Source organism: Stegodyphus dumicola, chromosome 4, assembly GCF_044657685.1.
Source record: "Stegodyphus dumicola isolate Sdum_Otavi_A_Nest chromosome 4, ASM4465768v1".
Lineage (NCBI taxonomy): Eukaryota > Metazoa > Arthropoda > Arachnida > Araneae > Eresidae > Stegodyphus > Stegodyphus dumicola.
In genome coordinates this window covers 225,806,389-225,828,716 of record NC_140771.1, presented here as the reverse complement: position 1 = coordinate 225,828,716, position 22,328 = coordinate 225,806,389, and the positions used below count along the sequence as shown (strand labels likewise).

Below are 22,328 nucleotides of genomic sequence, written 5' to 3'. Positions count from 1 at the left end.
TTACAGCTGTTCCCGCACTTCGGGATACAAAGACCAGTACTTATGGTCTGAAACGTAAAAAATAAAAACTACAAACTAACTAAATTAAATAAAAACTAAACTCGAATACTTTACAAAGACTAGTAACGCGAAGAAACTTTTAAACATTTACGTATTGTTGCGTTTTTATTATTCTTCTGACACCAGTTGTTGCGTTATTTTCTTCCTTCACGTTCGTACGGGAATTATAGATTTGGAGTGAATAACGACGTCACTTGATGAAGTATCAAAACGCACATTTTTATTGGTCGGTATAAATCAGGACAGCTTTAAAGTCACGTTTTACAGTCGTTGAAGATCTACTATACACTCGCTGGAACTATCAGCGACACAGCTACAGTTATCAGGCTACAACGATGGAGACAGCTTCACTGCAAAGCACCATTGTACAGCTCCCGACTCTGCTCGGTCGTTCTCGGAACACTCGATGCACTCAACGATACACTAATTGCGATATACTAAGAGACTTCTACGGTGCACTTGACGACCCATTCGGCCCTCGCTGCCCGGCTGTCAACTGGATCGACTCCGCACGGACTAACTCGAGACAAACACTCGCACTCTAGGCGAGGCACACTCACTGCGGACCAGCAGAGTTTATATTGTGTTCTGGGCTAAACCGGTAAGAATTCGTTCCAGAAGGTTCTCAATCCGTCCATGGATTATCGCCGATTCTGTCGCCAAACGCGCAATTTCTCGCCAAATGTGGCAACCCTGCCCTCCTTGCTATTTTATAGCAACCCTAAAACTGCTTTGCGGAGATGCCGTTACTGCGCCTGTACATTTCGTAACAGTATATAGTAAGCAGAATGCGTGAACTACAATACGTCTTCAAGTATTAAAGAGAACTAAGTTCTGAAATCAACGGCAGGCAAAAACTGACTGAAGAGCGCGCGGAAGGTAAAGTAGCGAGAAGTCTCTCTCTCTTGGTTAAAAGCCATATTTAAATATTTAACAATTTGCAAGCTCAATTTGCATAACTAAATAACCGCGTTTATTCTGGCCGGAAGTGGAAAATAAGAGAGGATAGTAAAGTTTTAAAATAAAGTAAACCTCCGTAAAACTTAAAATCCTTACAACCTGAAATTAAAAGTGATAATGGTCGAAGTAAATAACTTCTTTAAATTTGACACAAGATTTAAAATTTGCTATGGGACTATGAAATGATGACATTTTCCCTTTGTGTTTTTATTTATCGTAATAAACAGCGTAAATGAAAACTTCACTTCATGCAATTAAATTATAATTTTATTAATTATATTTATGCTTATATTTTTTATCTCATCATTTAAATATAAAAGTTAACTTGAAAATTAAAAAACAGCGACTAACTAAATACTTAAAATCAATCAAAGAATGTAAATCGAATTATATTGCGTAGTGCATCGAATTCTACCTTCAAGAAGAATAAAATTTCAAGTCACGTATTCGGAAGGAAAGGGTTAAGTAAGCCAATAGATGGTCTTCGACTATTCGAGTCTTCGAGTTCGTTAACGACTATTTAAAGTTTGGTCGGGAGTTATGTAACGATTATGTTAATTGTATTAACAGTTAAATTTTGAATTAAACTTCCTTTTCTATCGGCTCTTAATTTCAACTTACCACTTCCGGCCAGAAGGTAGTTTTAGAATCATGTCTGAATGCTAATGAGGAAGAGCGGTATTTAACCGCAAATTTCCACTGTCTTAGTGAGAGAGATACCAGCTATTCTGTCTGCACGCGTCCGCCTTTATAGGCTACTCTCTCGTAAGCTATTATTACGCTCGGCCGTACTTTAGGCCTTTGATAGCTTCGCAGTCAACTAGCGTTAAGGGGCCAACTCTGTTAGAATCATGATAGCTTTGGCTACATCTCTTCAGTTAAGATTAGTTTAGTTTGATTCTTAGTCTCTTAAGTTCAAGCCCGAGTGTCGGCTTTATTCTACAACTCCAAGACGGAGTTCTGTTAAATCTTATTTGAATAATAAAGGGTCTTTTAACCCTTCCCAAGTTTACATATTGTCTCACGAACTCAAGCGATTATTCACTTACTAGTTCTTAAGATTCTTCACTTTTAACTGTAACTTAGAATTACACAGTGGAGAATCCTACAGACTTTTAGTATTTTTTGTTATTTAAGAATTTTATTGTTGTTCTATGTAGAAAGTTGTTTTTAGGGAATCTCAAAAGTACAGTTAAAAGAAATCACTCGTAAAAGATTATAGCCAGGCCAAGATTTTGTCTCTGGCGTTCAATCCAGGGAGTGAGAGGTTTGGCTGAAATGATTCCAGCGTTCCCACTGCTTGCTCAATTCTGTCTGCTTTTCTCCCATCTTTGCACACCGCTCTTGATACACGCCTGCTCCAAGCGTATTCATAAAGGTCATTATTAGTGAGAGATGAATCGTTAAAAAGAACTCTTCAGTGAGCGAATAGTGCCGAACTGCGGAGCGGTTTTGCCTATCTCCACACATATAGCTAGCGCTAGGGGCTGCGCCACCTGGTGCGGTGTCTGTGGGTTCTTAAATTCTGCTGCCCAGTATCTGTAAATATATTCTATAAACAAAAAAATAAAATTTTCTCTAAAGGCGTATTGCTAAAAAATTAACAAGTGAAGAGATGGAGCAGAGACCAATGGGAAAATTTATAAAGTCATTAGGTTATTTTGAAGCAGGAGACACGAAAAATGAGCACTGCCCTCTTCGGACTCGAACCTGGACCTCTCGAATACGCACCGAGTGTGCTACCGTTACACCTCGAAGGTATGCTAGAAGGAGGAAGTAAATAACTTATATACTCTCTCTTTTAAAGAGCACTGGAGATTAGGGGACCGAGTCGACAAATACTACTGGTAATGGTCCACCACTTTTTAGTTAGGGACGCTACTGTACAGTCATTATTTTCAAACAACAGAAGCTAAAAATGAACAATATCATCATCAGGACTCGAATCTGGATCTCTCGAATAGCGCCGAGAGTGCTACCGTTACACCACGAAGGTATGCTAGAAAAAGGGAGAAAATACCATATGCATTGATTTTTTTTTTATTAAAGCAAGTAAATCAGAAAAATAATAGTTGTAATAATGTAAAAATTAGTTCAAACATCTGGAAAAGTTTCAGATTAAAAATATTAGATTCTCATATGCATATTAACAGATTATGTATTAATATTTGAATTTTCCCATTTGCAAAGATGAGAACTTGTTTTTCAGGATTTACTTAAATTCTTATAGTCACTGATTTCTTGATCCATTGAGGAGATTATCAAATTAGAGACGTAATCAGATTTAGGATAAGGAACACATTCAAAAATCACGTATCGTATCAGCTCGTCTTCCAGAAACCAATGCCTGTGAGCTCACTGTATCTTTTCTAAAATGTTCCCCAAATAGAAAATATGAAAGTATGACACATTTTACGTCAGAAAAGTTTAACACATATTATAAAATTCATTGAAATTCTAGCAGAAATACTTGATAAGGATAAAGAAAAAATTAATGTCAAATGAATGGTTGCGAAGAGTTTTCAACTAGACTGCATTCGATACCATACAAGTTACGTATATTTTATGAAACTGTTTACAAAGTGAATCATCATTTTGCACTTCAAAGCAAATTTCATTTAGTCTTTACCGTAAACACGTTTCTAGAAATCACTTCAGTATGCAAATAAATCAACACACTAACTATTTACAGGTTTACTTACAAGTCATATTAGCTATTTTAAATTACTCTCAAAAAGAGAGTTCAGCACTATTATTACCACCTCAGTTTCATTCTGAATCAGCTTTGATAACTGTTTTCGCACTGTCAATATACATTATTTTACAAAGTCTCCTTCTTGCAATCAAACTTCGAAGAGCTAGAATAAAGATTTCTGTGCTTAAAATTTGTCATCAATTCTAAATGGATGGCCCTAATTGCCGCACAAGTAAATAATACAATAAAGGCTTTTTCTGAACCCGATGAAGTTATGATAAATATCTGTCCTGAAAAATCTATTGCAGTTGTTTTAAATGGTGGAATTTTTAATAATCCTATCTGTTGGTATCCAGACTAGATTAAGATGGTAATGAGGGTGTTGCATAAGGAGATGTTGGAGACTGAGTATGAGAGGTGAGACATGATGATGGTTCTCAAGTGCAAGTAAAGTTGAAAGGCTATTATCGGTATAGATATTTGCTGATTTTTCATGGAGTAAGGGTGATTTCCTTGTTCTTGGAATTCAGAGAATTACGATCTACCTTCAGCATAAGTAATCTATTTTTATCTTATTCAGGATTAAGATTATATAATTACATTTTTATTATTTTTATTTTAGTTGGTTCTAGGAACAGTTCTAAACAAATGCACCAGGGCTGCCCCCAAAATATGCAAAATACCAAGCAAGCACTTTCAGCCTGTCTAACTGCCAAAACGGGTCTCATGACACACTGTCCTCGGATGAACAATCAGTATTGCTCATCACCATTAGAAAAAACAATAAATTTAAAATAAGGCAAACTAAATTAATTATTAGATAATCAACATTTTCAAAGTAGGCATTTTAACTCCTCGATAACAATATGCAACTAAATTATACTTACATATAAGAGGAAAACAAATAGTCAAATTCAAAATACAATACAAAGCTAGAACCTAGAAAGTTCTTAAACGCATCCGCAGTTCCAAAGATGCTTTGGTCACGTTTCGTTATGAACTACGTCACCAACTTTAAATGATAAGGATTCTGTTGGAGTGACTCGCAGAATATTTGGAACTACGCAGAACGCAATTCCAAACTAGCATTCTTTTCATCAGAGTTTCCAAAACTGACTAACGGCTTGCTGTCGATATTTTAACACATTTTCTAATAGTTTGGTAAACATTCTTTTACTGGATTCAGATCCTGTGAATAACATGAGGGAATAATGTTAGTTTTTCTCATACCAAGAAATGGGCTGGAATTAAAGGTTCTGGTTCGGACGCCTGTTTATAAATATAACACTATGGTTCAGACTTGATAATTGGTTCAATTTAATCAACGTCACTTTCCATTTCTTCCGAAGGGAAACAAGTCCTACCAAGAACCGGTGTCTTCACGATGCGAAAATCCTTTTCCGTACCATCATGTGGCCTCTAGGTACAGTAAATTTCCCATTTATTTCAAAGTCCTCCTTCTGAAATGTTCTTCCAAATTTCTTTCAGAACTGAATCAGCTTTGATAACTGTTTTCGCACTGTCAATATACATTATTTTACAAAGTCTTCTTCTTGCAATCCAACTTCGAAGAGCTAGAATAAAGATTTCTGTGTTTAAAATTTGTCACCAATTCTAAATGGATGGCCCTAATTGCCGCACAAGTAAATAATACAATAAAGGCTTTTCCTGAACCCGATGAAGTTATGATAAATATCTGTCCTGCAAAATCTGATAATTTGGATTAACAGATTTGGATTTCTCATGGAGTATCCAAGGGTGATTTCCTTGTTCTTGGAATTCAGAGAATTGCGATCTACCTTTCAGCATAAGTAATCTATTTTTATCTTATTCAGGATTAAGATTATATAAATTACATTTTTTATTGATAGATTTTCCATATTTTAATTGCATAGTTCGGTGTTAATGTAGATTATTAAGTCACTTAATTCTATATATTTCTGCCTTATTCAATTCTGAAGCTGTCAATGGACTGGAGATCTTAGGATTTCTTTTATTTGAATTATAAAGAGCATTAATTCTTCTAAGACTGATAAATTTATCAATATTAAAAATTGTTTCAGGTATTATGGGACAACATAAGAGTAATCTGCAGTTTCAAACATCTTCTGTCAATTCTCTTACTAATTTTTGAGAGCCAGTCGCTATGATCAGAAGGTCGGCAAATAATTTTAAACTACTTCTTGATAAGCTATCGTGTTTTCGAATTGTGTACACATATACTAATTTTGGATGCAATATGGTAAAACGACTTTTACAAAATTCCATTTACAGTTTTTTTTATTTAATATTTAAAAGATTTTGTGTACGTACTTTCGTTTAAAGAAAATTCATTTCGTTTAAAGAACAAGTAAAAGTCTCAACATCTTAATGTTTGCACAATTGTATATAGCGTAAAATATTCTTTTAAATAAAATTGTACGAAACTTTTAACATTCTGATTATTTTGGAGCAAATTTTTGAAAACTAGAAGATGTTTTCGAATATTTGAGGTGGCAGAATTATTGGAAATAAAAGTTCATTATTAAAATCAATTTTTTTCAATTGAAGAATTTGATTGAAAACATGTTATTAAAACAAAGATAAAAATAAAAAAACGTTTTTACAAAATAAGCTTTTATTTAAAATTCATAAAATCCTTAATGAGCCAAAGAATAATTTTATCTCATAGTTTAATGAAAACAATAGATTAATTGAGCCTCATTACAGTATGCACAATTTTATATCACGAATATTAAAAGTGTAGGCATTTAAGTAACGAAATCAAATAATCGAAGTGCATTTTCAAACGCCTGTGTAAATCTATCAAGGGCGCCCCACCTTTTTGTTATTTGTGATATAAATTTATAGATGAGTTTTGTAAAAAGGATTATTTAGTCTGTTATTGATTTTAAATTACACAATAAATTATTTTCCTGAATAAAAGGTTATTTTATAATTTTTTTTTTTATTTTTTTTTTTTTATTTTTCATATCTTTAAACAGTTTTGAAAGAGAAATTTTAACTCCCCTTTCAGATACATTTACTTTCTAACGTGAAACTAATTTCTTACTTCGTTAGAACCAGTGTCCTTTATCATGACATCAGGAATCCTTCCGAGCTGAGGGTTCTATTGCCTTCAGGATTGCGCGGTCGCTTTTCACCTTAGGCATTTGAGGCTGTAAGTAAGACAAAAATCCAAGCTGGCCATTCTTGACGCATCTTTTAATCTAACAAGAACACGCACAGAGTTTTCGAGAGTATATTTAAAATAACAATTTTCCATAGCGACCCGTTAAAGAGCCTGCATATATATATAAAAAAAAAAAAAAAAGATAGTCCGGGATAAATCGTTAAAGGGTTAATCCAAGTTACTTGCCGATTAGAAGCCCTCCTAATACACTGAATGAAATATACCTGATTATTTATGCTCCTTTGGTCTTGATAACAGTTGACATACGAAGAGGCGTGAATTCAAGAAGTCTACGAAAATGTTCCAGAGGCATGGCCTACCAAACTTTTTCTAGAATTTCCATAAATCAGTTAAATACAATAGTGGCGGATACCGTGTATTCATTTATATTTCCAGAATATCAAAAATCTGTTCAATGGGGTTTAAATCACGTACTTTTCGGTGACCATTTAAACAATGGAGTTCACTCTAGTGCTCCTAGAACCAGATGGTAGCCAACAGGGATCTGGGAGAAAAGCATCTGACTTCTGATATATTTTATTTCCTGTCAATTAGCAGAAAAGCATGAAAGAATGCGAGTGATTGCCCAGGAGAGCTACGCACTTAGATGTATTGAAGGTGCTGAATTTAAGTACCAAATATCGCAAACATTGCCAAAGGAAAACACCTGACACTGTAAATAAAGCGACTGTGACCTTGTGCGTTTCCAATCTGCGTTCCTTGTGCGTTCCATGGCTTCATGGATCTGGCGCCACATTTTTAGCCTACCATTAGCTGGACGCAATCGCGATCGAGACTTTTTTTTTTCGTCTCTCCTTAGTTGCTTCCAGTCTTCTATGGTCCAGTCACTGTGTTCTGTGACTCATGCAAAGTCTTTAGGTGTGGCATGCAGTGAGAAATGGTACTTTTATGGCTTTCGGCTTTTGAAGACCATGCACTGAAGTGAGAGCTAATGGTCCATCTACTGTTTGTCCGACTGAAGACTTCCTTTAATTAGGTGGTCGCCTGAGCTAACGTTTGCTGTCGCTGGCTGCTTACGATGCAATTGAGTCACAATGATGTAAGAGCTGTTTGTTTCTTGCAGTTTGCTCGATTACTCGTTCTTTTCTCGTTATCCGTAATCTTTCGTCCTTAGTGTGCAGTAAATTTAGCTGTACGACCAAGGGTGAACTCCCGGTGCCCCGCCCACTCACGAAACGTTTTTTATGTACGCATTTCTCTTGTCATGTTTTTTTTTTTTTTTTTTTTTTTTTTTAAATTTAACAATGGAAACATTTCTATAATAGTATATTTTTTCAAAGACATCACTAGTATTCTTTAATATAAAAATCTATTTGCCACTGTTTCTAGTTTTAATTTTCTTTCTTTTAAATGTTTTTAGCAAGTTAGTTGCATATATTTTTCAATAGATCATTAAAAGATATTTAATCTTGCAAAACTTTTTGTTCGAACTACCTTAAATGAAAACGTACAATCATGGGAAATTTCTGGAAAATTGAGCGTTAATCAAATGATTTGAGAATCTTTAATAGTAAAAGTTTGTTTAAGAACGGGTACCGTTTTAGACTTAGGAAGCAAAACGTGACAGGAAAATAAAGTTGACATCAAGAACAAAAAGAAAATTATTCAAAATATACTTGCTAAATGGAAAAGCATCTTTAACAAATTTCACTTACTAAAAATCCTTTAACTCTCATGGATTTAAAAATATAATCTGCAATGCCCGAAGAGCTGCTAAGTATTTAATAACGAACTAATAAACTGTATGACCATAAAAAGACACTAGACTGATATTAACTTCATACCACTGAAATACAATATATTTAGGTTGAAAAATTAGAGATTGATATATTACGAAAATTGAATAAAGCATATAAAACATTCATTGTATTTTCCTATACCTGAATGTTTATTATTTTGTGTCATTCTTTCCCTCTCCCTTTACCTTTAGTTTTATTTTAAATCTTACTTTTCAATATGCTTATACATTTTTTTCGTAAAATAGCAGAGAAATGGGATTAAATTTCTTTAGATATATTTTAGGTGCTAGACTGATCTTTTCTAATTAATGACAAAATACCACGATACGTCCATAGGTGACTAGATGATAGCTTAAATGTAGAACTTATTGGCCATAAAGAACATAAAGCCATTAAGAATCTGAAATATAATTACTGAAGATCTAGGCAGGTTAGATATTACAGAAGGAATTCTATGACAAGAATAAAAAATTAATGCTTTAAAAATATGACTTTTGACACAAGCGCAAAGTTGGATTCTATAAAAAAAATCTTTTCATGCCTAAAAGTGCCTCTCTCTGTTTATTTACTTTCTCTTTTTGTTTACTTTAAAATTAATTATTGAAGATCTAGACAGATTAGATATTACAGAAGGAATTCTAGGAAAAATTACTGCTTTAAAAATGTAACTTTTGACCCAAGCGCTAAATTGGATTCTTTAAAAAATGATCTTTTCATGCCTAAAAGTGCACCATGCGAGGAGGGAAAAAAGTAAAATCTATTACCTCTCTGTTTTTACTTACTTTCTCTTTTTGTTTACTTTAAATTTAATTGCTGAAGATCTAGGCAGGTTAGGTATTACAGAAGGAGTTCTTGGACAAGAAAAAATATTAATGCTTTAAAAATATGACATACACGTTAAATTGGATTAAATGGCACAAACGCTAAATTGAATTATTTAAAAAAGATATTTTCATGCCTAAAAGTGCACCATGCGAGAGGAATAAAAAAGAAAAATCTGTTACCTCTTTCTTGCCTTACTCGGAAAATAGTTCGGATATGAATCCAGTCGAAATTTACTTTAAGTTGTAAAAGGTAAATTGGAGCAAAAGAGAAAAACTAACAGAGTGGAGCCTATTTAAATTCTTATTCATATACTGTAAAACCCGCATTTCTCAGAAGAATCGAATAAGCCAACGCGTGAACTCTCTACGGTATGAATTAAATGGGCATGAGAATAAGAGATTTAAAAAAATAAGTAGAGAATGAATACAGCTTTAAATTTGTATCTACATTTTTAAACATGGCGTCAAGGTTACTGGGAATTAAATAATCAATAAATAACATTAAAGAAAGATTAAACGAAATTTGATGAATTACTTTATTGTTTCGTTTTGCACCATAACTCAAACTTAGAGTAACAATGAGCAGTAAACTTAACAAACTAAATCAACTTATGAAAAATTAATCAAAAACTTTACTGCATACAACGTTCCGGGTAAAAACATTCTTAAGCATTGGTCAGCTGAGTGTTTTTAGGCCCCTCACTTTTTTTTTTTTTTTTTTTTTTCTTTTAGATTTTTCGAATGTAAAATGGCGCCGTAACATGGCTATTAAACGAATCCTTAACTTAATAGGTGTTAATTAAATGTGTCAGAATGCTCAAAGAACAAGCGGCTTCCATGATACGTACTAAATTATTGCCAATATAATGAAATATTTGTATTTAATAAGCTGAAGATAATAACTGTTAAAACTTCTTTTTAATTTAAATTAGTTTGTTTATTGTCAATTTTATTGGGATTATTTAATTCTACGCTACGTATTTATTTAATTTTAGATTTATTAAAAATATGCAGTTTATACCACTGTTTTTAATGCGTGGAATTTTATAATTATGCACTGATAAAGGTTTGTTTATGTTATATTGAAAAACCATTTGCTTTAAAGACTGCGTAAGCATATTTTCCATTCCCCCCCCCCCACAGTTTAAGGCAGGAGGGAAACGCAACATTTGCTTAGAGTTGGAGTATAGCCCTTATAGCGATTCCTGCATTCAGGTGACTTCCGGTTATTAGATATGATTATAGTCCGAAAATTCGTAGCAAATTGCTAGTTGTCAACATGGGAAGCCAGAGTTATGTAGTTGAGAAATTTCTTTTAACAACTGAAAAATGTAAATAATGAAATATTTTAACTTAGATAAATGCCTCCGAATAGCTAAAATTTATCCTGCATAAAAAAGATATGTAAAAGATACGTTCAAAAGGTGAGTAAAAATCAAAACAATCATATTCTTGAATGAAACGAAAATGATGGATATGCAATGAATTAAAAAATATTTTTTTAAGATATTTTTTTTTTTTTTTTTTTTTTTTTTTTTTTTTTTTCATGCGGAAACAATGAAATGTTACTGAATGATAATAACTGATAGAAAAAATATCGGAGAGAAATTTTTCAATCTCGAAAATCAGAACCTTAAGAAACCACATTCCTCTAGCACGACAGAGCACCGATTCGACTGAAAGAAATAAACTTGTCTAGACTGATTCTAGACGGTGCATAGCTCCAGCTGCAGCAGTTTACCTCCACTATTTGTGATGTCAGCTGCTCCAGAATCATTAAGTAACGTGTTTAGTTTCAGTTTTTATCGCTTTAGTTGCAGTTTCATGTAATAGTAGAAAAATGTTAGTAGAAAATCTTGCCGTTTACTTGAATTACTTTGCGGCGGACTACCTTTGATTTTTACTCATCGCTCCTAGCTTGAACTTCAGCATTACTTAAAATTTCATCATTCATGCATTTGTATCAGCATAATTTGGCCTAACGCATAAATCTCGAATATAAAGGTTAGTCAATTTTGATTTTCTATTTTTATTATAAATATTTACATTGACGGAATAATGCTTAGTAATAAAATTACCGTATTTGCCGGCGTATAAGACGCACTCCCTTTTTATACACATTGTTTAAAGATAAAACTTTATTACTGATCATTACAATAAATTTACAGTATTTTAAATATAAATTAATGCAAATATAAAGTAATACTTTCTGCAGATACCTAACCTAAGAGTTTTTTTTTTTTTTTTTTTTTTTTTTTTTTTTTTTTTTTTTTTTTTATAATCCTCTTCCTGATTCCACCAAGTTCTTATTATTTTCTCAGTTAAGGGTGGCCCGAAAAATGACTCTTTGCAGCTCTGTTTCCATGTTCTTTAGCATCCGCAATCACATGTAGTTTGTATGCTGTGTTATAGTAATGCTGACACTGTTTTTGAGACATAACTTTCCAACAAATTTAAGAAAATTGAACAGTATAAATTTCACACACTTTCATTCTCAAACATTAGAAGTTTAAACGAACTCAGCTGTAGTCTACGATAGCGCATGCGCATTCACTGAACGCTACGTAACTAATATTCCCACACTCTCCGACGAAACAAGAAAAAAATTTCCAGAAATGAATGTAATCAAAAACGTATAAGACGCAGTATCGACGTATAAGACGCAGTATCAACGTATAAGACGCAGTATCGACGTATAAGACGCTATCCGTTTTTCAGACCTATTTTCAAAGAAAAAAAGTACATCTTATACACCGGCAAATACGATATGCTGAAAAGGTAAATATATGGCGAAATATTAATTCCGTATATTAAAATGTGTAAAAATATGATGAAGTGCTACTTCCAAATAGCTGTCACGCAGCAGGTATGTGAGCAGTGTATAACTGAAAGAAGTCGAAAAGCAGAGAGCACCTATGCATGCAAAGGTGTATACAAGATATATATATATATGCAATATGCAAAAATATGAGGTTACAGTTTCTTCTAAATAATTTCTTGAGAGAAATGAAGATTTTAAAAGTAAGAAATATTAAAGTTAAAACGAAATGATACTGTTATAAAATCTGCGGAGCTTAATGCACTATTTATTTTCTTTCATAAATAAATACAACAGCGAGAAAACCAAAGTTTAAATAAACTCGTTAACAAAATACTAAACAATTACTTTATAACCAATTAATGTATTACAAACAGAGATGGAAAAGCTTTCTCTAAATTGTACTAATAGCGACAATGTTCGAAAATATTATGAATTTCTCTTTGTCATTAAAAAGTAACTTTAATACGCAAATTATTAAAAAAGTGCATAAAACTGAACCTCGAAATTAATAGAGGGCATGAGCATATCGGAAATTAACTATCCTCGTGCACCGTAGCTCAATTTTAGTTCTCCAAAAACGTAAGTGTAGAGTCAATAAGTTTTTTTTTTTTTTTTTTTTTTTTTTTTTTTTTTTTGAGGCAGGAAATGCGAAAAATGTGCAATGCCCTCTTCGGAACTCGAATTTGGACATCTCGAATACACGCCAAGTGTGCTACCTTCACACCACGAAGGCATGCAGAAAGGAGGGAGAAAATACCTTATATACTCTCCCTTTTAAAGGGACTATATACTCCTCCTTTTATAGGACTGAGGATTAAGAGACCCACTCGTCAAATCCTAGTGGTGAAGAATCATCATCAACCACCTTTTAGTTCGGACGCCACTGCACAATCATTGGTTTCTTTGAAGAAAGAGACTACTTGAAAAGTGTGCAATGCTCTTTCCAAGACTCGAATTTGGATTTCTCGAATACGCGCCGAATGTGTTACCGTTACACCCGTTACCGAACCGTTACCGAACACATGCAGGAAGGAGAGAGAAAATGTAAGAAAGGACTAAATAGTCCCAAAAGGACTCCCCAAAAGCACTAAATAGTAAATATATGTACAGTTTGCATGCTATATACGAGGGGTTCTCAACTATGGGGAAGGGGGAATTTTGATATTGTCTTTGAGTACTACGTAGCTGCCCCTAGGTGATTTTCTGACTTTGAGCTGTCGGTAAAAATTATTTTTATCTTACCTGAGAAGGAAGCCTGGGGCAACGTACTTCCGACAACTACTGGAATAGACGTGCTTGCTTGTTTGACTGTTCGACACTTACAGTGTGTATTCCTTTGAACTTTGCATCTTCCTGATAGTGAAAGCTCCTGTAGATAGCGCGTTTCATCTACTCCCTTAGGTACAAAAGCTTTGCCACTGCACGAATCTGCAGCGCCACTATTAATGCGCTGATCTAAACGCTAAGGCGATTTGGGGCAGTGTTATTCGAGGGATCTGTTGTAAATTTTGAGACACCCTGTCTGTGTTGGTTATCCATCTGTGTTGCCATGCAAAAGCATTTTTTTATGATCCTTAAGTACAACTCTTTAGTAAAACTTCCATTTAGATTCCATATGCTATTCACTATTCTGTTTTGTTTATTTATTGCCTTGTGTGTTTTATCCTTGACTGATGTTAAGTGGGGAATCTACGTTAATTTCTTATCCATTGCAAAGCATAGGTAGGCCATTATCTTGTCTTGGTAAGAAAATTCTTTTGCATTATATGCCAGGGGAGTTATCTGATAGTTTTTGCACTCTTGGAAATACGATCATCTGAGTCTTTTCTACACTAAATTTAAATTATTTGCTGCACTACAGCCTTAGGAGGAAGTTTAGCGAGTTTTCTTTCCTCTGTATTGTGGTTTCCATTCTTCAGTTGTTTATCAAGATAAAATAGTCAGAATATTACTGAATTTAGATATTTTTTTAAAGTCCAGCTCTGAAGCTTCATCTTTCATTATATTCCAGAGTGTTCATTCCCTAAGAGACTCCTTTGCGATATTCTGCTGTGGCATTTACTGCGCATCCATTTTTACATTCTTTTCCTACCTTCCAGGTGAAAAGAGACAAACCTAACGTGTAGAGGTAGAAAGTTGTGTGAAGTTTACTTCCGCATTTTGTATCATAGTTGGCAGAAAGCTCAGGTTTACAAGAATGTTTTTTGTATTTGCAAATTCAGAAAAGCGCTAGGATTCTAACTGTGTAATTTTCATTACTATTAATTAATTGTTTAATTAGTTTTCTAAGCGTTATTGATAGTTGTTCCTGATAGCAAGCGTTACTGATAGCAAGCTTTTCTGATAGTTGTTCCTTGAACACATAGCTATCAGCTAAGTGACCCTCCTTCCCTTCGAAGATGAGGACCAGAGGCATTCTCCCCTCCTCCCAGTTTCGAACAAAAGCACTACCCTTCCTCCACCCAAGGAAACTTTTGAGTACTTACTCATTCTTTCAATTCAACAAGAAGAAAGATTATTTAGTGTGGTTATGTGCGTGTACGAAATAACTGCCCTATAATACTCATACCTCATGCCTATATATAATACTCGTCATCCGCGTGAACAGACTTCTCATAATTTTACATCATTGGCTTTACTGAAAATCTGTAATATTTTACTATATTATTAGTTCTTAGTGCTGTTATCGGGTCAATAGACTATTAGGACACTTTTATTTCAATATACATTTTTGAAGAATTTTGAATCTTGGCAGAGAACATAAGTAAGTATAAGCGTTTTTAATTCCAATTATTCTAATGGTAAGAAATTTCTAATTTCTCATATCCTTGTAGTTACAAGAATTTGAAACACTATTTCCTTTTTCTTTCTGTTTTATGCTGTGCACTGAACTTTTTTTTTTAACTAGTTGTTAAAAAAAGAACTAATAATTGCGAAACTGCATGGCCAGTTCACGGCATTCCTAATGCTCCGCCGATCTCAATGCCAGAACCTGCTGGTATTGCAGTGGCTAAGGCTTCACTTTGAGAAAAAAATACCACCTTCCATTAAAGTAATTCAACGAAAGCAGATACCAGTTATAAGAAAGAAACTCTCCGAGAAAGTCATATTTCGTAAACCAAAAGAAACGACCGCAATGTAGAAAGCATCCTTGTGTAGCTAATAGGTAAAATAAATGCACAGCAACTAGAGATCACGATGCAGGGGAGGCGTTCTACACACTCCAAAGCTGATCCATTGCAGGCAAAGATAACAGCTTCAGAAACTACGAAAGGCAATTGAGGAGGCGCCAATACTCTACAGATCACTTACTCTTTGGGAGGCACTACCTCCAAGAGACACCACAACTGTGTCTGGAGTTCCCTTGGAAGCTCAAGTGAAAGGCATTAGGCTGACTTCTGAGAATTTCAGCATAATCGCTTGCGCGAACGTCCTCTTCCCGTGTAATATCTGGCCCGACAAGATGGAAACAAAAATTTGGTCATTGGCCTAGTCTCAGAACTATTTGCAAGATAAAAGACCATAATAGAATAATACTTGAATTCGCGTCTTGTCCCTTTCAGACGTATTATAAACTGTCTCGCTATCATAATTCTCGCAAGGCTAAACAGGCCTGTGAGAGGTGCAATAAAACGCACCCCTCGCAGATTTGCAAAAAAAAAGGGGGGGAACACTGCATCAATTGTGAAATATCTAACTTTACAAAAGCCATCAGCTTTACCACTGATCATCAAGTGGACAACATGTCAAGCTTAAAAAGCAGCAGTGCAGACATTACAGTCAGCAGTAACTAGTACACATACTACAATACTTCGTCGTTCTCCAGCAGTTGCATTTATGCGGTGCAATCTCCAGGTCTATAATCCTGTCACCATCAATATTCTCCAGGAAATGGCGCAACTAGGAGCAGATGTTACATTATTCCAAGAAGTATATATCTCCAAGGAATGCATTCCTGGAATCCTGTTCACAAGCAAAATCTTTCTCAATAAGAGACTGGTTTCAATCGTCTATCATGTCTCTCTTTCAATTCTGCAGTTATGGAAGACAGAACGTACGGTTTCCGTTCTTTTAGACACGAGGAAGTTTTCACAAGATATAAGTTTACTTCCCTCCCATCTCTGACATAGACCCACTACTTTTGAAATTGAAGATAGGTATTTACCTGTGTTTCCAGTAATATTTCTGAGACTGTATATCCTCAAATATCTTGTGTAGTGGCAGGAATTCAGCTACGACAGGCAAGCGTACCCAAAGACTGATGCCAACAACAAGAAAGCCAACAGTTAGGTCAGAGCTGCAAACTGATAAAGCAATTTTTTGTCAGTTTCTAAAGGGTCATGGCCCATTTCTGTCTTATCTAAGCCTGTCTGGTTATAGTGACACTGACATCTATAACTGTGGCTTGCTTAGCCACCCCTATCACTACATATTTGAATGTCCCTTTACTCGGAACCATCATCTCAGGTCCTGAACACTTGTTGGCTTGGACAAAGAATACTCTCTCTAATAAAGTTGCATAGCTTAAGATGTAAAAAATTATTAATCATTGTGCTTCCACATATGCCAAAATTTCTCATCGTCAGAAAAAACTGTGACTTTTAAGAAAAGTACATATCTTTACGTACCATTTACCTAATTTTATGCATTTTGTATCATTATTGTTTATGTATTATTATGTATTTTGTTTTAAGTAATATTGTGCAGTTTATGTAATTTGCATATTTTGTTACTTTATATCTATATATTTATATTTATATACCATCCAACGCGTTGGACATAGCTTTGAATTCTAGCCTTTTGTTTTCGGGTAGAGTGTGAAGGATATCCTCTGTGTCTGCCCTCAACTTGAGGTGAAACTGAAACGTAGAATAATTTAAGTCAAAATCTAAAATAAAATAGAGCTGTATTAGCACGTTAAATTACACCATAACAGGTTGACACCACAAAGACCTAACAGGAGTGACAATATCCGGAATGGCCAAGGGGCGTACGAGCGTAACAGCGAAATAGCAACAAAACGTTCGCTGGCTATCGAAAAAACGCTCTGAATAAACTCATAGATTCACCCGTTAAATACTCGCTTCACTTAACTTTAAATTTACATTCTGGCAAGAAAATGAGAGGGGAAGTTGAGAAGTTCAGTAAAGGTATTAAACTTAAAATAAATTTGTTATGCAAAATAAGGGAAACCCTAGAACATAACTGCACAAAAATCATCTGGCTATGTGCAAAATTCGTAACACAATGAAGGCAAAGCTGTTTATAATGGCATTATAATTTGTGTAAATAAAGATATCTTTATTCGGAAATAATTGCACAACTCAAAAATGGGCTGAAATAATTACTTCTTTTGTAACACCAAACCTCTGATAACGATGCAGCGAAAGATGTAAACTACTATTTCCTTTCCATATTTCGTTTGAACACTTTTTTGCATCTTCCATGCATTTTACCACCTTGCATCTGGTTTCCTTTTATTGCATATGCCTTATTTCGAATTAACTGTAGAATGGTTTTATTTCACACTGTTACCACCACTTATTGCTGCTATCATCAGGAACTCGGATTAGGTTTTTAACTGCTTTTTACTTTATATTTATTTATATATACTATATAAATAAATATAATGATAAAAAATTTAATATTTCAAAAGTTGCAAACTTACTAATAGGAAAAATATTTAAAATAAAAAATCAGTATTAAAATAAAAGTATATAAATACAAAAAAAAATGCTGAATTTATATTAAGTTCATAAATCAGTTCTGAATTACAGTGAAAACATCATTCATAAATCTGTTCTGAGTGATATCAAAACTAATTCATAAAAATAAATTAGAATAATAAATTAAAATGGAGTAACTTAAATAAATTAATTAATTTTATGCAAATTAAACAATTTTAAAATGCCAGTAAGATAATAGAATTGAAAGTTGAAAGAAAAATTTATTGGAATCTAACCATCAAATTATAATCTGCTGCTAATAAAAATTTTAAATTGTTGGACAATATTAACTTATTTCATACACTCAGGAAAGCATTCAAAAAAATGTTAACGCAATTATAAAAATTCATCAGAATGTAATATATAAACTACGTAGTTCGATAATAACAAAGAAAGTCTATTGATTGTGTCTCAAAGAAAGTCAATTCATTTAGCGTTTATCACTTCTAAATTCATTTAATAAAGCTTAAGACTTGAAAGCATTGAATGACACAGTCATCTGTTTATAGATAAAGAACACTTTCATTTTGTATTAACCAAGATGGTTTAAGCTTGATTACATTTTCTTTTACAGTTATGGCTCGAAAAGCCTTCTTTCCTCCGGATACGATCCTACCAATGAGGGTAACACAGCAGAAGTGGATCTGCGTTATGTCTCCGCAACTTTATGAGATGAAGATTGATTATTCTAAAGTTGGAAAATGGCTTTTGTTTTTCGATCACGAAAAGGAATGCGAGGCTAGAGGTCTTACTGATCATGAGCTTGTTTGGCAATACATGAAATACCTAGTGTATGATCATCAGAACACACATATCATGGGTGCTAAATGTTCCACAGCTTGGGAAGGTCCAAGGAACTGCTCTCCAAACTGTCCAAATGGAGTAATTTGCTGTTATACTGACGATTATACAAATAAGTTAGAAGTAAAAATTGCAGCTGATGCCATTCGGCGGATCATAAATGATAAATGTCAGATAAACACACCTTTCCTAAGACCCATATATTATAAAACTGATGAAGCTACGTATGCTGGTCTATATACTTACTTAGGTAACAAGCATATATCTACATATATGCATTCATGTGATAACGTTCTTTTCGAAAGAGATGAATTCGGTCATTGGCAAAAAGTAGAGTTTTAAAATTTATTCAAAATGTTCTTTCTTTTCAAAAAGTTTTTGTTTATGTTTCGATAATTGTCAAGGAGAAACAACAGTGTTATAATTATGCCTCTTCAGAACCACTATTTTTCATGAATCACTTTGTATGGTTTTATGTTTATTATCCTATTATTAGTCCAAAGGGATTTGAATCCCGAAGGACTATTAGTTTCGTTTTGGCATTTTGCGTCGGACTCATAAATGTCGGTTCACTTTTCAAACTGTTGCCACAAAATGTTAGAGTCCTGCATTATATTTGAAGAAATTAAATAATGAAAAATCTGCATAAATGTATGTATATTTTTCGTATTGTGATAAAACAACGGTACATAGAGTCATCGAATTTTGAATAACGTAATCCTCCAACGAATATGAGCATGTGGAAGACCAAATTTGAAATTTGAAATTTGTTTTATGATCGATTTCCTATTTTTTAAAACTTTGACGAATTTTTGATTAACAAACTCAAGGATTTCAAAGCGAGCAATGGCAACGTTGTGCAGAAAAAACATTTTTATCTCCAGCGCGTGAGTCTCTGTATCGGAAATTCTAAAGATATGCTCGTTTTAAAACTATTTTGCGATATTGCTGTTGCACTGGATCTTATGGTTTAAGTGCGAGGAACATGATATTTAATAAAGAAAGGTAACACACAAAATGTTAAAAAACGCCCCTTTGGACGTAATTTAAAATCTGAAACATTTCAGATTTTGTTTTTTATCTTATTATTTTATCTACACTCGACCTTCTACTTTCATCGGCTGCCGCCAGGATTCAGTTTGGTATATATGAACAGACTTCTTGAAGCTAGCGATCGTTGACCTCCGTACTATTTTTGCCCAATTATTTGTAATTAAAGAGTTAAAAACGAATCAAATGTTAATCGAAAAGCTTTTTATTACTGATTAAAAAGTATGCGATTGAATTATTTTTTAAAAAGGCCGGGGATTTTTTACTTGGTTACAACTGGCACAACTAAATTTTTCGGCAAGAAACGCAAACTGTTTCAACGCCTTTCATAAAGTATCATTTTTCTTATTCATTCTTATATATCCGCAGCATAGTCAAACAGTTCCTATGCCGTTTTTAACACCTCACTTAACTTGTTAATTAAAGGTGCTTTATCTTCTTAGCTATCGCTGCTTTCACTGTCGACTGGTATTATAAGATCCCAATTCTTCATTCGTCATTTTAACTTCTCCTCCTTCCATATCTGAAATTCCTGCGCCGTCACTTTGTAGAGGCATTAGGTTATTTTTTGAAAGCAGGAGAGATGAAAAATATGCAACGCCTTCGTCGATAATCGAACCACGGACCTCTGGAATACCGGTTCAGTGTGCAGACCACCACACCAAGAAGGCATATCAAAAAGGCGGGAGAAACAACTTATAAATTGATTTTCCAGTTTGTACGATATCTTTGGCTTCATTTTCAATTGATATTAATTCTTTAAAATTCTTGATAAATTATGGCCAAAGATGATTCCAGCAAGCCTTCAGTGTTGATGGATGAACGTTGAACCGTCCATGAATGAAATTCCAGCCTTGGACAAATAACGTATATACACGTATATGCAAAATTTTGTTCCTGAAATCCACGCTCGGCAAGAGTTTATTATGACAGCGAGTGCAGTGGTACTGTACCTGTAAGACCAATAGTGAAATTCTGGAGTCCCGTCCACATCTTGTACCTGTACTTAAGTTTTACACAAACGTATTATATTAGCTTAAATATCGCAAGCAGTGGTGATTTGCTATTGTAATACGCGGGCTGTGTGATTTGTTAAGTCTGAAGTTCCAATAAAAGATTATTTTAAACCTGTGTTCATTGTTTCTTTCACTAGAAATCTAAAGCTGGCCGACAAGTCACCTTACTGTCTGCAAGGAGCCAGAAGCGTGTCACTTCCGTGAAACTTAACCGAATAAAACTTTGATAAAATTTTGTTTGAAACATCTTTCAAAGTTCTTTAATTCTTTTTCCCTCCAATTTTACTTGGGAAAATCTTGTTGTTATTGTGACTCATCTCACTTGTCTGACAGCAACATCAGAACAAACCCGCGAAATTCATCGTGGCGTAGAGTGCAAGATTGCGCTTGTTGTTGGCAAGAGTCTTGAGCATCATGCAAGTGGCAATACGATTTTGCTCAGTTCCGATCTCAATTTTGGCCACAGACAGACGGGTCCGAAGGTTTCTCAACCCTCTTCTCCTACCATCAACTTCTCGAGATGCATATTTAGAGTGGCCTCATGCCGCACAGACACAATACATTTACAAACATCCATGCCTGTTCTGGAATTCGTGCCCGGGCCCTTTGGTACGGCAATCACTATCTCTGTTGGGCGGCTGGGAAAGATTTTTAAAATGTATTAGTCGAGAATTTTTTCTTTTACTATTTTAAGGTATAAAAGATTTAATTCAAGACAGTTTGAAAGAAAATGTTACCTTTTTCATCTAATGATAAAGGTAACTTTGCACAAAAGAACAGATGTATTCTTTTAATAAAAAATTCCAGACTATCTAAGACTACACTCAAATGGGTATTAGAAAAGTCTGGATAAATCACTTGTTTTGTATAAACCAAATATGTTTTTACTGCAATGCAAATAAGGACTTTTGTTCGCCGTGCTTTATTTAATCGAATTCCAATGCCACAAATAATGATATTTTCTTATTTCCATTAAATAAAATGTAAAATACACAGTTTCTAATAAAATTAAGCAGTGAACTGTCTTTTCCGCCCAGCAAATTCCATAAACTATCTTTAACAAAATCTAATGACTATATTTTTTTAGATGAACAATTGTAAAATTAACAATATAATGCATATTATATTGGAATTTATAAATGTGTAAATAAATAAAAAGCAATCAAAATTTTCTTAACACTGAAAAAAACCAAGCGATTCAGATAATTGCAATTCTGGTTAGTTGGAGCCTGAACAAATAGAGCTTGTGTCGTCACAGTTTGCTCACATTTTATTTACAGCCGAAAATTCACAATTAACAAATCTGACGTGGACACTACATGACCTCCTTGTACAGTCTATTAAATTATAGGTATTTTTTGCTGCACTTCTTTATTCGAATTTCATTACAGATATATTTCTCTTTCAATCAATTGACTTCCCACTTCGCAGCAAGGCAGAAAT

At 34.0% G+C, this 22,328-nt stretch overlaps 1 protein-coding gene across 1 annotated transcript; it reads left to right on the top strand.

The window, feature by feature from the left end:
- The first annotated feature begins 11,252 nt into the window (after positions 1–11,252).
- LOC118184209 (uncharacterized) lies at positions 11,253–21,000 on the top strand. Its single transcript, XM_035353842.2, has 2 exons — positions 11,253–11,475; positions 18,593–21,000. The coding sequence occupies exon 2, from the start codon at positions 18,595–18,597 to the stop codon at positions 19,159–19,161; it is 567 nt and encodes a 188-aa protein (XP_035209733.1). The 5' UTR covers positions 11,253–11,475; positions 18,593–18,594; the 3' UTR covers positions 19,162–21,000.
- The last annotated feature ends 1,328 nt before the right edge of the window (positions 21,001–22,328 follow it).

Coding starts and splice junctions, on each gene's coding strand:
- LOC118184209 (XM_035353842.2), top strand. CDS start 18,595: ATGGCTCGAAAAGCCTTCTTTCCTCCGGATACGATCCTACCAATGAGG.